The sequence below is a fragment of the Haliaeetus leucocephalus genome, unplaced genomic scaffold (assembly GCF_000737465.1).
Source record: "Haliaeetus leucocephalus isolate CR32 unplaced genomic scaffold, Haliaeetus_leucocephalus-4.0 Scaffold262, whole genome shotgun sequence".
NCBI classification, from domain to species: Eukaryota; Metazoa; Chordata; class Aves; order Accipitriformes; family Accipitridae; genus Haliaeetus; species Haliaeetus leucocephalus.
In genome coordinates, this window is record NW_010972698.1 from 10,068,846 (window position 1) to 10,085,508 (window position 16,663).

The 16,663-nt window shown below is 35.9% G+C and overlaps 1 protein-coding gene across 2 annotated transcripts; it reads right to left on the reverse strand.

Annotated features, from left to right (window-relative positions):
* Positions 1-1,007: 1,007 nt before the first annotated feature.
* On the reverse strand, positions 1,008-9,633 carry LOC104832723 (homeobox protein CDX-4-like). 2 transcript variants are annotated; one of them, XM_010569068.1, is made up of 3 exons: positions 9,114-9,633; positions 3,840-4,069; positions 1,008-1,244 (listed from the first exon to the last, which is right to left on the reverse strand). In XM_010569068.1, exons 1-3 carry the CDS (start codon positions 9,574-9,576, stop codon positions 1,038-1,040), a joined length of 900 nt encoding a protein of 299 aa, XP_010567370.1. In that variant the 5' UTR covers positions 9,577-9,633; the 3' UTR covers positions 1,008-1,037. The 2 variants fall into 2 exon arrangements, with proteins under 2 accessions (XP_010567370.1, XP_010567371.1); XM_010569069.1 differs by having other exon boundaries at positions 1,012-1,244; positions 3,924-4,069.
* Between the last annotated feature and the right edge of the window lie 7,030 nt (positions 9,634-16,663).

The following is a 16,663-nucleotide window of genomic DNA, read 5'->3' on the forward strand; positions in this document are numbered from 1 at the left end:
TAATTTATGCTCTTTCGGGAGTGCACATGGAGTGGATGCTTCTTTTGTTACATGCTTGCTGTGACTTTGTGAATGCTAAGCTGCCTGATAACAGCTTCAAAATACAGTGTCAGCTACTTTGGGATATTTCTTGCCTTTAGCGCCAAATAAGTGTCTATGTATAAAATCAGTGGTCCAAGACTGCTACTATTTCACTTAAAAGGTTTAAAGACATTAGACAAATTCTTTATTTCCATATTGGTGGTTTGCTCGTAGTAACAGCTCTGTTTCCATTACATTTGTGCTCATATTGTTGAGTGATAATATGTGCATTCATTGAAGATTGAAGTAATACTTCTATCTTCCAAACTATTTGGTGTTTACTAATGTGTGTGACAAATTCTTGCATTTCTTACAATTGAACAAATCTTGGCAGGTTTGGTATGATATTATATATCTGTAACTATTGCTCATGAGATTGGCATGCTTGAATTCAATTACATAGGGCAAAGAAGATTTATTTGATTTGATTAAATGCAATGTGTTGGTATGGCCACATTGTTATGTTTCTTGACTGTTTAAAAGTGTTTTAAATGTTTTTGTTGTTTTCAAAAAGTAGCGTTCTTTTCAGTACACTTAAGTGTCAATATTTATTAACATCTACGGTTGACTCTAATTATACAGAATGTAAACCAAATACACCCAGCATCTTATATTTTATGCAATAGTATTCTATTTTATAATCAGTTCACTTAGTTTTCTGTGTGTATATATATGATCAGACTAGAACTATGTTTACTTGAATCTTCAGTTGAATCATTCTTTGTGTCAATGTCTGAAGCAAATTACCTCCTACTCAAAGATTTTGAGTGATGAATCTTAGCAGTGCAAGTTCCCTGAGATTTCTGCAATAATTAAAATGTTTTGAAAATAGTCCCAGATCCTGAAGACAGTTAAATGAGAATGGTCCTTTGCGAAGTTGAGCTTTCAAGTTTTCAAGGGGTGGCAGGGAAATGTGTTCTTGCTTTTCCTTTTTTCCTTTTTTTTTTTGCCTCTGTTCATTCTGAAACTATGACTTGATGAATGTCATTAGACTGTAATCCATTTATTCCATGTGATGGTGGGAACAGAGAATTAGATATTTCGTTCGGACTGAGTGAACCAGAGTCACTCTGAACTGAGCCCCCACTGCCATCAAACTGAGATATTTTCTTCTTGATCATTTTTCGTTCTTTTGCTCGGCGATTCTGGAACCAGATTTTCACCTGTGGTGTTATAAATGATACCTGATGAATTCAAAGTAGTGGTCAACTTTTTACAGTAATAATAGCAATGAAAATATAGATATGTTAAAAAAAATTATAAAAAACCAAAACAAACCAAAAAAAACCCAGAAAAAAAACCCCACAAAACCCCATAAAACTCAAACAAAACAAACAAACAAAAAACCCCCAAACCAAACCACAAAACAAAACACTGGACTTGTGCAGCGAACAATTTTTTAGTTACTCTATATTCATTTTCTGCATCATAATCAGTAGAAAATTACTTTCTTAGATCTGGTGTAAAGGGAATTTGCTGTGTTACATTTAGGAATGTAGGAATCAACTTACTCATTTAGACTCAGAGTCCACCTAATTCATCATCTAAGCTTTGACAGTGGCATGTGTCATACTTTAGGAAGATGCAGTTATGGAATAATTTTGAAGATTTCTTTATCTGTATTACAGATTAATTCAAACCCAGGCAGTGAAAGTTCTTTTTCTTCATTTATATTGTGAGTGATTTTTGTGTGTATACATATTCTTACGCATTTTAAAAGTTTTGAATTTTTTTGTTTCTGGACTACGTATATGTATTTTACAGATACATATGTACTATGTTGTGTACAGATAGGTACATCAGCATTACTTAATAACAGTGAATTTCCCAGGCTAATTGTGCATATGTAGACTCCCATCTGTTTGAAATCTACTTTTAGTTTAATTATCTATATTTTCTTTCCTGATGTGGAAGTGTGAATGAGTAGAAAACACTGTTTTTCCTTATCATTCTTTTTTTTTGTGTTCTTCACAGTTTTTGTTGCATCCTTTAAGGTGTGTTGAATACAATATGATATAGAAAGTTATACCATTGCTTTGTATTAAAAATCTCATTATTATTTTCTAGTTATTTTTTATTACGTTACTGGTAATGACAGTAAGAAGCATTTAGCTTGTCTGTCATTGGTCCTGTAGAAATGCAGATAAATTATGTATTTTGTCTACATTATACTTGAAGGATATCTACCAGTCAAAAATTGGATGGCTTTAAGAGCAACAGCTATGTAACAGGAAACCACTGATTTTATGCGGTATCACTGGTTATTCCAGGCATGTCTGTGTTCTAAATCAGCCAGCTTGCATAACATTAAGGTGGAGGTTTTGAACCTTTCATAATTTTCATAAGTTCTCTGAAAATTTTCCAATGCAGCTATATCCTACTGTATAACAAACTTTAGTCCATCAATGATAGACTTGTTTTTTGTAGTTACTTTCTGGGGCCACTTACAGTCTGCACAGTGTAGTCTATGTACTATTTGGGTCTGGGATTGAACATCACTGCACTACAGTATGTTTATAAAAATCCAGTGCTTGATCCTAAAATACCATTGCTTATCTATGCATCCTTACGCTTCCAGCCTCAATTGGTCCCTCTCTATTCCATGTTCTTGCACAGAATGAATGCAGAAGCAGAGGAGGCCACTGAAAGAGGAGAATATTTTAGAGACCTGAATGTCTATATTCAGAAAGAACAAAAGTTTGTAAAATTCTAAAAGGAAAGATCTCTTGTTTAAATTTACCTGGGGGCAATAAATCTGGGTGCTAAGGTATGAGATGCCTTATTCAGTATCGCCAAATCTTCCCTTATCCTCCAACTGTAGCAGAACCATTGCAATTCTGTTGTATAAGGAGGGTTGCATTCAACAGTTACTGTATTTGCAGACTGCAGAGCTGTGCTTCATAAGTGAGCTCTCCAACACAGTGATTTTAGGAAATTCATTATCCTGAATTCCTCTAGTCTTTGTATGAACCCAGCTAAGAAACCTGGGCCCCTGCTCAGGAGACTACCTTTATTCAGGACAGAGCTTAAATATGTACTTGATATGAACAAAGGCAGAGCTGCTTTTCAAAGAAGAAATGGATCTAAGTATGCACTTGAAAATTTCCTGAACGGAGACTATTGGATACATATATGTGTATAACAGGCATAAAAATTTGGCACCAAATTTTATAGCTTAAAGCATCTTGTATATAGTGGGTGTGAACTACTACTATAGGTGAAGTACCTGTGAACATAATTGCAAAAAGAAATCCTGACTTGCAAATCAAAGGCTGTAAAAACTCCTTAAAATATGCTGAAATCTAACTGATTGAGGAAGAGTGGAGAGGCCTGTGGAAATAGTGGCAATAAATTTGTAACAAAAAATACATAGATATCTCATTTGATTGCTCTTTGAATGCTGAGTTTTCATTTTCCTAGGTTACAGCTGAAATATATCCAATGCTTTGGATTTTTTTCTGGCCACCATTCTGTGTGATCGCAAGAAAAAATAAAATGGTGAATGTCATAACTATTGAGAACATAGCTAAAATAATGTTAAGCTGAACTGTTAAAATTCTAGCTGTCTAGCAAGCCGTTAGGCACGTAAGAGTAAGTACTACTTCTAGGATAAATGAATTCCTTATGTTAGTTACCCATAATTTGAGGTTTCTGTGAAATTAGCCTATTTATTAATTTGTATTTGCATAATGTATTCTCTGTGTGTCAAATATATTCAGAAACTATATCATGGTTGCCTGCGCACTACTTTTGGATACAGAACGTGAATGCTGCTCATGTCCTCTGGCAGTAACAGTGACTTGTGAATGGGTGCGTATGAATGATGGATAGTCTCTGTGTACCTGTCTTTCAGATAGTCCCAGGTTTGCTGCAAGTTCTGACTTTCTCCTTATTGTAATATATCTGTTGCAGTGAAATTCCTTCTCTAATTCTAGTCTCTGATGATCTGTGTAAACAACTCGGTACTTTTCTTTTGTTCTTGTTTTACCTGTTCAAGAAAGAAATATTATTAATATGTTGAATTTGATTTTCTATAGCATCTTTCTTTCAAACATCTCAAACAGTTTACAGACATTAATTAAACTACGGAGTACTTGCATGGGATTGTTTTCTGTGTTACAGAGAAGGAATATGAGGTGCAGGGTGAATAAGTGAGTGAGTATTGGTTATCATAACTGTCTTTTCCTCTTTATCTCCCTCTCTCTGTAAACATGCATTTAAATGTAAAGCTCTTAAGTGAAAAACACCCTGAAGCATCTTAAATAATTCATAGCAGTACATAATTGGTGCTGGCTGTATTTGATCTCAAAGGGGTTTCATTTCAGTGCTCATTGAAGTGACTTCCACATCTATGCAGGCATAAATACACAGGATTTCAAGACTGAAGTTCAGTCACAATTTATTTAGTTGCACCATGTCCTAATTCTTTATTTGAGTTTTTGAGTATCAGCTCTCTAACACAAATAAATGTCCTACTAGAAATGCTTTTGCTTTCTTGTGTGGCCATAGGACATGCTTATAAGTCTAATAGTATCTTGAATTTATTTTTTCAAAAAAGTCCAGTCTTGCAAGATGCTGAGTGCCTGTAGAGGTATTACTGGGGGTACTCTCTGTGCTGAGCTTCCCTTTTGAGTTGAAGGCACTTGGGAATTTGTAAGATGAGGCAATAAAATACTTGTGAAAGGATTTCAGTGTCATCCTCTCTCTAATGTATAAAAGAAATATTCTTAGATATATTGGATAAATACTGTTAAGAGAAGCATTACTGGATGTGTAGAAGATAGCTCTCATTTCATAGACATTTTTAAACAATTCTTCATGTAATAATAATACAGAGAGATCACTTTTCAACTTATTTGTTCTCCTTTGCACTTTCAACAGCCAACTAGATAGTTTTTCTTTTTCTTCTGATCTTCCCAGGTTTTTTTTGATGTGAGTTTTCTGGGACAAACTGTAGGACAAAGACTCCTTTAAAGTGGTTCCCTAAAATCCATTGAGGTGTTAAGATGAAGCACACGCCACACAAAGGAGCGACAAGGAGATCTTATCAAGAACCCCTTTCACATTCAGAAACACAAACCAATTGGTTTGGAATTTACAAGCCCTAAACAAATGTCAGACTCTTTCATCTTAGCAGAGTTAAAAAGGACAGAAGTAGATGAAGGAATATTTTTTCCTCAGTTCTCTTTAATTTTGGACCAACACTGAGAATAGACTGCAATATTTTTATCTGAAGGCTAGAGGTAGACATAGCTTAAGACATTTTGAAGTACGCATAATTAGGGATGTTTTCCCAAATCCTATGCCACTTTGACTTCTAGTGTACAAAGTTTTCCTGCCTAAATTTGCAGGACTAAAACAATCATCAAACTAAGTTTACTTTTTTGCAATGTACAAATTGTTGGCTTTGAAATGTTTGCTCTAAGTGATAGTTAAAATGTTAACAATAGTATAGATATTCAGGTTCCTTGTAAACTGAAGGCTTAGAAGGTAATCTTTGAAAACAAGTTAAAATTCAACAGGGTTATTCCGGCTTCACTATAATCAGCAAATATAACCATGATTTGAGGGGGTGGAGAAAAGGAGTAGGTTTCCCCATTCCCCTTGGTCATAAAATTCGCAGAGCATTTCTTCTGAAGACAATAAAGCTAGGAGAAGGCCTCTTTATTTGCTGTGAAAATCATCACCCTTTCCGGCAATATAACTCCTGAAGAAAAGAGGGAGAAGGAAGAGACAAGACTGCATATCAAAGCAAAGTGAAGTGTTAAAAGGGTCTGTTGCCTCAATATGACAGATAGGCCTCAAAACCTCAGACAATGTAGGCCAGTGGAAAATAGATGTCACAACTAGTTTACAAAGCAAAATAAATTAGCATTAGAGCAGAGGCCTGGCCTTTTTTCCTACTTTTCTATTTTGCTTTCTGGCTGTGTTTCTGCTGTGATGTAATCTGAATTACTTGTACAGCACTGCTTGTTTAAACAAAGACATACAATGTGTTGACTATAGTTAAAAAAAAAAAAAGCTGAGGCTGATCTTGCAAAATATAAAAATAATGTTGTCCTTTTGTTTAGTCCCCTTAAAGTCCATTCTCCTGAGAAGGACCACTCCCACATGAAGTTTCATGTAAAGTTTTAAAAGATATAAAATCTGTTTTCTAGGCCCTTGTTTAGATACCTTCTTTTCAGTAAGCTTCATGCTTTGAAGGCTCACTTGCTCTCATAAAATACACATTTTACACTGTTGATTACACAGCTTTTAGAAATGAATGGCTCTGAAGTTCTGCTCTTACATAACTGAAGCTGATAGGGCATTTTGTCATTGATTTTTAGTAAAAATGGGATCAGACTGTAAGGAATTCTGTAGATGTTCTTTTTCTCATTTTGATAGCCTGTCTGGGAAGATACCTTTAGCAAGCCCACTTTCGATGTTTGGTTTTTTTAAATTACTTATTGCCTCATATGTTTGCAATGTCTGTGTATTTGAAATAAAAAAAGGTTTGGTTCTGAATATACAGTTACAGTCTTCTAGTAAGAGGATGTATAATTTCAAATCAAATTTTATCTGTTGAAAGGACATAGTATTTCTGTATTCATGATGTTGTTTCATCCTGAGAGTTGACTTGGTCAGGTAAATTTTCATTTCACTTTTCCTGTAATTTAATTTCTTGTATAAAATGCTAAATACAAATATTGATTCAGAATGTGGTATATTTAATAGAGTCTAAATTGAGGGGGAAAAATTCCCATTAACATCCCATCCCCCAGAATAATTCCCATTGGCTTTAGGACAGTATTTCAGTAAGCTCGCTCGTTTAATTAGCTGTGTTTTGATTTCTGTTATTCCATGCTGCTCGCATACATCAATGTGAGTACACACCACTAGTGAAGTTAAGGACATACACATATTTATGTATATAAATATATTTGTAAAGTTTAAGGCTGTAATTCTGAAATTTTAGAGCAATGAACTGTATTAAGCAGTGATAATATTGAAGGGGAGGAGCCAGTAGCCAGTTTGATAGGATGAGTAATAAATATTATGGCAATAAGGAAAAACAGAGACCAAGTCTGTTTCAAAGAGTGGTTATAGTGGCATCAAGTAAGTTTTCTTACATTATCTTCTAGAAAAAGCATTGATAAGTAATAAGTACCTGTTACATGCATCATCTTAGCCTTGTCGTTATTTGTTTGAATTTCCTTTCATTTTTCACAACTTTTTATGTATCAGTATTATAACTTTCTAGTTTTTTACAGTGAACATTATTTTAAAACACCAATGAAAAGCTAAATCTATTCGATACTTTTCTTGTTTTGCAAGATACCACATTCATGCTTTACTCTCCCAAACCCTTTTTTTAAGCTGGGTTGATGTCTTGAGCCCAATTCTGTGAAGTCCTGAGCTGTATTTAACACTTCAAAGGACTGGGCTGTAGGAATGTACAGCCTCGGGACATGTATCTATTGACAGGCCCTGTTTCACCTGTCTAGTATTGTTCATAAAGTATTTTGGCATGTGTGTAAATTCTGTGTAAGTGCTTTTCAGACTAGAGATGAATTTAAGCACATAACTGCTTTTCTGAATTGCATATATGTTTTATGAAGTTGAGCAAGCGTGTGGGAAACCTTTCAGGGTCTTCCATGTCTGTGCAATAAGTGTAAAACTAGGATTTAGATTTTTAAGTCTCTTTTACTCTTTAAGAATGCTAACACATTTAAAATTCAGCGGCAACATGACGGGGACAGGGTTGCCTCATTGCCATTCAGTAGTCTCAATTGAATTTGGTTTACATTCAAGTCTTGCATCGCTTCTACACCTGGAAATCTCCAATGATGTTAATGAAGTTACTACTGATTTACATGAGTATACATAAGGGGGAAAAAACAGACTATAAATCTGCCTGGCTTTGAAGACCTTTGTAGAGGCTCCAAGTGGAAGGATTGCATTGGGATATCTTAATGTTCACTAAGTATTTTATACTTAGTATTAGTGGGAAAACAGTGTGTATCTGCTTTACAACTAAGAAACAATTACCAGACTAATTTTGCTCTTTAGTAATAACCATTTGAAGTACGACTGTGTCTCAAGCAGTAGTGCTGATTTTCTGTGTCTTCTAAGATTGCTCCAATTGTAATTGCTCTTCTTTCTTTAGAGCATTTTCTTTGATGCTCTCTAACACACACTTACTACTTCTAACCTTAACAATAGATTTAGCAAACCTTGCTACACCCAATTCACACCTTGGGAATATACACCGAAAGGTTCATCTGGCATGCAGCTTGTGATAAAAACAGGCACATCAACAAATGACTCTTGCAAGAAAGTGATTTTTAATTGTGTAATTGTGGCAAGCTGCAAAATTCTGATACGTGAGAAAAATATGTAAAACTGATTTGAAACTAAATGAAAAGGAAGCTTAACTGATGAGATATGTGGGCTGCAAACAAAATGGTCTACGCTGATCATTTGAGTCAGATTACTTCTCTAGGAATATTTCGTCTCACCTAATAAATCTAGGTAGAAAAATAAAAGACAGGAACAACAGCAGAAAATTGCATAATCACTACAGTAGGATCAGAGCACATAATTTTCTTTAAAAGTATTGAAAAGTCTGTAAAGATTTAAAAAGATCAACCTGATTTTATATCGATGTTTACCTTGCAGCACAAAATAATTATGTAGTATTTTTGCCTGTAACTGTTAAATGTTGCTGCATTCATGGTTCCATAACATTCCCAAGAGCATCATGTTTTTAATCCAAAATGCTTTACAGATTGTTAGAACAAAGATTCCTGGACTTGAGTGAGATGCAGCCATATCTAAACACAACAGCCATTCCACTATAGTAACTGTATAAAGCCTTTATGGGACAAAACTGAAACTAGTGCAAATTTAGTTAAAACTGCATTAAATAGCAGTAGGTTAAATGTCATAAATAACCCACCAACCTATGTGCTTCAAGTAAAGTTAATTATTCATAAGATCAGCGATAGCAGAAGATGCTTTCTCAGGTTGAAAGTTGAATATACACTTACCAGTAGTGTTAGCTTGCACCGTTTTCCTCATCCATTCGTAAGAGCTGTGCCTTTGGCTGTTGGGAGAGATTTGCTGTGTATTAATTGTATCTACAGGAGGTAACCCCCCAGATCCAGCAGGATGGAGGGAGCTGTAATCAGCAGAACTGTAGGAGACCTGCCCAGGAGATGAGCCATTGATCTGTGCAGCAGCAACCGTGCTGGAAGGTCCTGGGCCATAAGCATTCCAGTCCTCCCTCTGTGGGCCATAGTGAGATCCCCAGGTTCCCGCAGGCTGTCCATGGGTGTCCAGAGTTGGCACATGATGATATCCCATGTAATCTGAATAGGGTGGAGTAGACACAAAGTTTTGCACTGGCAGGTTGTTGCTGCTGCACCTTGCAGATTCTGGATACATGCTGTTCTCTTTATCCAAGAGAGAGCTCACATACATGATTGTCACAGATTGTAAATATGTTGTCATAACATCTTGTTCTTCTGTATTTTCTTTCACTGCTTAAAAATAATTGTGTTTGGTTTTCTCTAATAATGCCACTCTGCTTGGAATCTTCTACTTCATCCTCTTTTATTATCAACTGTGTTACCAGGTGCTGGTGGTAATGGTTTACCAAGATCTTGTCTGACGTCAGCCTAACTGCCTGCCTCATAATTACATTTACATTCAAATGAAGGGCTGACCAACCCCACCTTTCTGCTAGTTCTGGTGCTTTCTCTTTTAGAGAACTTTTATCTATCCTATTACCCTTCCCTGATATCCAACAGTAATTCCAGTACTGTAAGATGATGCAATGGTTGCTTGTATTTGTAACTTAGTAAATAGACCTTATTTTAAGAAAAGACAGTGGTAACTGTAATAGCAATGTTTGGTGTTCAAATGATTCTTGTCTGAAACCTTTATTTTGTGATGTGTTATCAATCAACAAATAAATCTGTTACTCTCTTGATTTCTCAGATACTGAAAAAAATTTCATTTTTACTTCTCAAATTAAGGGACATGGTCAATTTGTATAATTGTAAGTCAGTAACTTCAGAATACACAGCATCTTGTAAACAGCATGTCTTGAATATAACAATCTCAAAAATTTTCCCCTCATCATTCATGTTTCTAAGTGGTTTTCCAGCATGGGAGAAATTAAGGTTCTAACTGTAATGCACATGTTCACACTCTCCCCATACGGAGTGATGTAAAGAGATCCCTTCATCTGGTGGCCATTGCAAACTGATAAATTTTAAAAAGCAGACAATAAATCTTCCTAACAAAGACAGTGCCAGAAGTACAAAGAAAATGACTCTAAAAAGTAGTGAAAAAAGTCTTTGATTGCGCCCAGTAATATTGTTGGCTTCTGTTTCAAACTGAAGACAACCTTTATCTGCCTGAAATGCTCATTCCTTCCTCTGAAACTGCTGTATAGTAGTCTGTTTTCAGCGGTGGCAGCTTAGGTAAGTGAAATCAGCAAGGAGAAACATGTGGGTTATCAAGCTAGTGGATCAGAACTGCCTTGATGCTTTTCTGTAAAGTGCCTGACACATGGGTACTCTATATGTCAATGTAAGTGTTCCCACTGAGAAAAATTATTCTGAAGGTGGTTTTATATTACTAAGAGCTTGATATTAACATGGGAGAACTAAACCATACCTTATGACTTGAGAACTGCCTCTCTGTGGTTGTTTAGCTACAACTTGTAGAGTGAATTTGGTACATTTTTTTCTTGGATGGATTTCTTTGCAATGAGCTATTTGTCAAAGGGTATGCTTGCAAAAGAGGTGCAAATTACAATGAGTTGTTTCCCTTTACAAAGGTGTGGTTTTTCATTCAGTATCCTTTGTATTTTGACACTACTCATATTCACACATCCCTTCTAATTCCAGCACTAAAGGATTCTAAGTGTGTACTTAAATACAGGAAAGATATTCGTTTTCTGTGGAGTGGTTGTGGTTTTGGTTTGGGTTTTTTTGAGAAACAAATTTTTACTGAGAAGTGTAGCAAAGTGAATTATAAAGGTTTTGCTATATTTACAGATTTCTTTATTAATCCTTGGGATCCTGAGAATGTTGAGGAAAGTTGCACCATGGGATAGGACATGGAAAAAGTAAGGCCTTCTGTAATTAGTGTACCCTTATAAAAATAGACATTAAAAAAATTCAGAAGACACTCTTGTTCCCTTCATCTGGAAAGAAAAGGAATTGTAATACAATTTTTGGGAGCCCACAGACTTTTTAGTACTGATGTGCACTAAAAAGAACAAAGAACTCCACTGAGTATCATCCAAATTAAACAAGACATGTTTCCTATACTGGAAGTATCCTTGGAATCTTTGACCTATTTGTAAGCATTATGCCAGCAGTTAAATTGCAATGTATTACTAAAAGTGACACAGAGCTGTCGGTCATAGGCAGATCCATAGGAGGGTGAAGCTTTGTCTCCATTGACTGTATTTGAAATCCATTGACATAGTACAAATGAACATTGGTTGCTCGTAGATTTCAGATCAGACACGTTGTTCAGCTTCTAAGCACACCATTTTCACATCTCCGTGAATGACATTTGATTTCATAGAATGCATTAGATGATGGTAACATTTTTAATCCCTGGTCTTCCTTTTTCTTTATGGGATGCCTGTGCACATACCCCCCACAATTTCAGTATCACCTAATCCTATTTTTTGTATCTTGGAGCTTTATCCTTTGTTCTTCTTTTATCTTTTGTTTATGCTCCTCCTTTCCCTTTCTTGTTTTGCCTGTTCTACTATCTGACTTTTCTTTAGATCTATTTCGATTCTTTCCAGAACGTAATTAGATCAAGATACGCTGATGGCAAATTGCTACACTGATTTGATGTCGGCTAACAATAGTAAGCTTTGAATAAGGCATTTTGTTTAAAAAGATTTACATAGCAGGATAAGATTGCTGGGTAGGACTGCAGATTTTTAACACTGAAGTGAGAATAAGATAACTAAAATGGCAACATTCAAATGATCTGCACCCTGACTCTTAGGCCTCCCATTTTGTTTAACGGAACCATGTGGATGTATTAAAAAGGAACAATACCTTTGCATGTAGTCTAGTAGTTTGAGGCTACCAAAATTTTGGGGTTGATGTTTTTTGAGAGCTAATTGACTGTTAATCTGAGTTTGCCTTCCCAAGAGTCATTTCTGGCCACGGATGTGTCCTTCCTGCCCAGATCCAGCGTGTCAGTAGCTTCAGAGCCACAGAACAACTGCATCTTCAGTGTATAGCAGTAATTTACACTGTAGTTCCAGGAACACTTTCAGTGGGCATTGCTGTCAAAGAAAAAGAAAAAAAAAGAAAAAAAAAAAGGAGGAGGGAAATAAGTGAACTGCCCTTGTCTTGTCCATATTTGCACTGTGAGGGGATGGCAGTGAGTTGCGGGTGGTAGAGGAAGGGCTGGTGTGCTGCCTATGCCTGTGTAAAGTGTTTGTGGAACTGTCGTGTTAGCATGGGCCCTCTCCTGACTTTCTGGTGTGGTGGGAAAGCGAAAGTAGTTCTGAGGTAGTGGGCTAGATCCAGAAATCTCATCCATACGGAGGTTTGTAATTATACCGTTTTCTGCAGTGGGTGATAAAGGCAGAACAGGAAAGATCTGTGTGGTATTGGCAGCAAGAGTGCTATGCTCTTTGGCATAGTTCAGAGAGATGGATTGCCAGAGTAACTAACTCCAAGGTTATAATTTTCCTTTTTTTTTTTTCCTCTACCTGTTAAAATGCTATGTATAATTTATCTACTTAGCCAGTGTCTGCAAGACTTGCCTCAGTGTTTGTTGAAGTAAAGTTATACGTGTGTAAAATTAAATGTGCTTTGAGATCTTTGGGGAAGAAAACTTTCTAGTTTTCTAACAAGTGGTTGATGAAAATCTAGCAATAATAACAAGCATGGTGATAACCATTGGAGCTATTAAAGTCTTGTTTGTACAGGCAATGCAGATGGTATACTATCGTATATGTGCTGTTCTAAAGAGCATTTCATAAACAGGTAATAATAATAATATAATCACAAACGTGCAATTAAATGTTTTAATGACGGCTATTATAACTGATATTTCACGGACTACTGGTAGATTAAAAATGGCCTGTACAACAATAACTTATATTAAAGGTGTTTATACCTGTGATAATTTTTATTAGGAACTCGTGCTCATTAAGTTACTCTTCCTTTTATATGGAGATAAGAAGAAACAAATCTGTCCATCTTTGAAGCTTGAAAATTATATGAAACCTATCTCTGGTTTTCTTTCTGAGGCGAAAAAAGCAGGTGAGCTTAGCATGTCCCACTCTGGCTAAGGTGATAGGAATAGATGTTTGTTTTCTTGCCTCCAGATGACCACTCTAATAACACATCAGTAACATCAGGCTTAGGAATGCTTCTTGCCCGTACCTTTATAACTGCATGCTTGGAATTTCAATGGAATGGCTAGCTAAGGAGTTTGTTAGCGAACTGTGTATTGCTGATAGTTTTAATGCAGTATTTCAGAGGTGTTGTTGACCCTTTATTTAAGCTGGGCTTTGCATGCACGCCCATTCCTCCTAAAATTAATAGTCAGCTGTATAAATCTTGAGGAAAGGTCAGTCAGTATGTAGCATGCTGTAATCTGAGGTCAGTTCTGTTGGAAAAAAATCCGACTAGTCATGAAGGAAGGCAGATGGTTTTAAAGTTTTAAAACTCACAGCTGAAGAGACTACTCTTGCTTTCACTGAAGCTTCTACAAACAAAACTTCTGAAAATTTTATTTACCCTTTTTAATTGGACTGGTTTAATATGCAACGCCCTAGTTAGGTGTCATTTTCAGGGCTTGACATGCTAGCACATGCCAGATTGCATCTCTGTATTGACAGATGGGGCACAGTCTAGAGAACTGAATGAGCAGTGGTAGCTGAACTAATTTCACTTGCTGAACTGAGCTCTTCTGGGCAAAAAGAAAAAGGGGTATATCACAAGTTTCAGTTCTGTACTATTTGTGTCTCTCATCCCTAATGTGTATTTCTTTTTCATAAGAAACCAACAGTAGAAATAAAGATGTCAGTTGTCCCTGAAGCCTTCCACAATGGTTTCATTTTTAATTCCATGCTCTGAAATTTTGGTTGTTAACAAATCCTTTTGAAAAATGATGAAATGTGACTTGTTGGGAGCATGGTGATTGTATTTACCCTTCCATCTATTCCACTACTGTTTTTCTAATTGCTGCTAACAATGACCTATCTTTCATTTCTTAATGTTAACTTTTACATTTTATTAAAAATAGTGACAATATATTACATGTATGATCTGCATCAGTGTTGTGTCTGCCAGGAAAGAATGGTCTGGAGCTAAAGGAGGGTCTTACTGTTCTGAAATTTAAATAATTTAAAATCTGCTACAAAATCAATACTAACAGTAATGAGTACGTCTTAATGCTTAACGAGCAGACTTAGTACAGCAGGAGTTAAAGAGTCTGCATGTGAACTGCAGGTTAAATCGATTCTTTTTAGCAGAACCATGAAAATTAACAGCATATCCTCTATTGATATTTATTTGGTTTCCATCCTGAGTCATGTAGTGTGGGGCTTCCACTTACTGTAACTAATCATGCTGACCAGAGTATAGCTGGATGGGATTATTGGGTGCTCACTATTGAGTCCTTGAGACGTTCTTTGGTGGGGTCTCTCTTTCATGAGGTAATAAAGGAATTGATTGCCTTTACTGTTTGCCATTCTTGCCATATACATGGTTTATATTCCTGGCACATTGCCATTTCTGTTGCACAAATTTAACTCTTCTTTCATACTCCCAGATAAGAGAGATATTGTCTATGTGAAGTCTGTCCTGCCTTAGAGTGACTGTATTTTATCGTGGCTTAGAAGACCAAGAACATGCAGGGTGCATCTTAATTAAGCCTCTCCATTTATTGTGATACCTCTTAGAACAGAGTCTGTTACAAAATGTGCAAGAATGTATTTGTGCTCTTTGAGTATGAAAGCAGCTGGCAAACATTGTCATCATAAAACCTGTGCCTATTCCTTTACCTAGTGAGTTTTGCACAATACTGTGTTCAACTGGTAACATACAGTACCCAAAATGTGACTGGCTGTGTAAGTCATTTGCAGGGACCCATCATTTCAGCATACGCTCTGGGTGTAAAAGCTTGGGTTGGAGTAAGCCTGTGCTGCGCCAGCAAACTGAATAAGGGTGCTAAAGTGGGAATATGCTTTTTAATTTTTATGGTAACATCCAGAATTAATATATTTTTGAATCTGCTCCTTGGGTAGAAGGTAGCACATACCTGATGCTCTCTCATATGTATGTTAATGATTGCATAACCCCTAAGCAACTGCAGATACTGCGTATTTGAAGTTTTTTGTTTTAAAAATGTCATTTTGAATTGTATCTCTTGCTTAGTTGTGTGAAGTTTTTGTAGAAAGTTCTGTTTGCTATGCTGTCCTTGATCTTTTTGTACCATATAGATCACAATTCTCGCTGGGTAATGAGGTTTAAAGGTTAGTGAATTCCTCTGAAAATTGGATATATCTTGATCGTTCTTTTAATCACAATTAGGATTAAGGGCTTAGATATTCTTGTGATGTAGTCTAAGGTATGCTTTTCTTCTTCAAGGCACTTTGCTAACAACCAATCAATCTTCACAGCAACTCTGCTTTAGTGTCCCTAGTTTTTAGATGTGATAGAAGTGATAGGTTATAAGATATACCCAAAGTTAGGAAGAAAGTAAGTATTATTCTGAGGACTGGTGCCAGTATTTCATGACTCACAATGTTGGACCAAAATACTTTCAGTTGATTTGGCTCCAATTTTATGTCTCTCTTATTGATAATTATACACAATACCACATCTAAGCAACAGCACTACACAAGCTTCTTAAAAAAAAAAAAAAGCTTTCTTTTGGTTTTGGTGGGCAACTATTTAAAGGATTAAAGCACATTGAAAATATTTAGTTGAATAGATTGCTGGTAAGTTTTACAAAAAAATTGTACTACTTAAAACAATCACTGGCATAACTAGGAGGTTAATAATCTCTAAGCTATTGCCCTGGTTTATAGATACTGGTTTTGGAGCAATAAATTTTAACCTTTGAACATGTGCTTCTGCAAATAAAATCCAGCCTTATTTTGTGTACTTAACAACTTCTGATTGGAAACACATAGCAACCTATAGCAAGCATGCTTTCAGCAAACTGGAACAGAAATGAGGCAGATCTTCAAAGTGGTCGCTTATCTTCCTCAATAACTCTTCTACATGTAAACAAGATAAAACAGGTCATTTTGCCAGATCCCCCTCTTTTTGAATGATGTTTAAATAATTTTAAAGGGAAAGAAGTTGTGTTCAGATATATGTCTTTTCTTACTGTTCTTTCTTGAAGGACTTTTTTCTTTTTCCTTTTAAAAATTTTAATACAAAATTAAACTTTGTCATGGAAATGTGATTAAAATAGGTAGCTATGAACTTGATCCTGCAAAACCCTGGGGCCAGGGTTCTGTGCACTTAACTAGAACTAGGTCCTAAATTACTGTATATCAGTACAAAAGACAAAGTTTGCCTCTGTA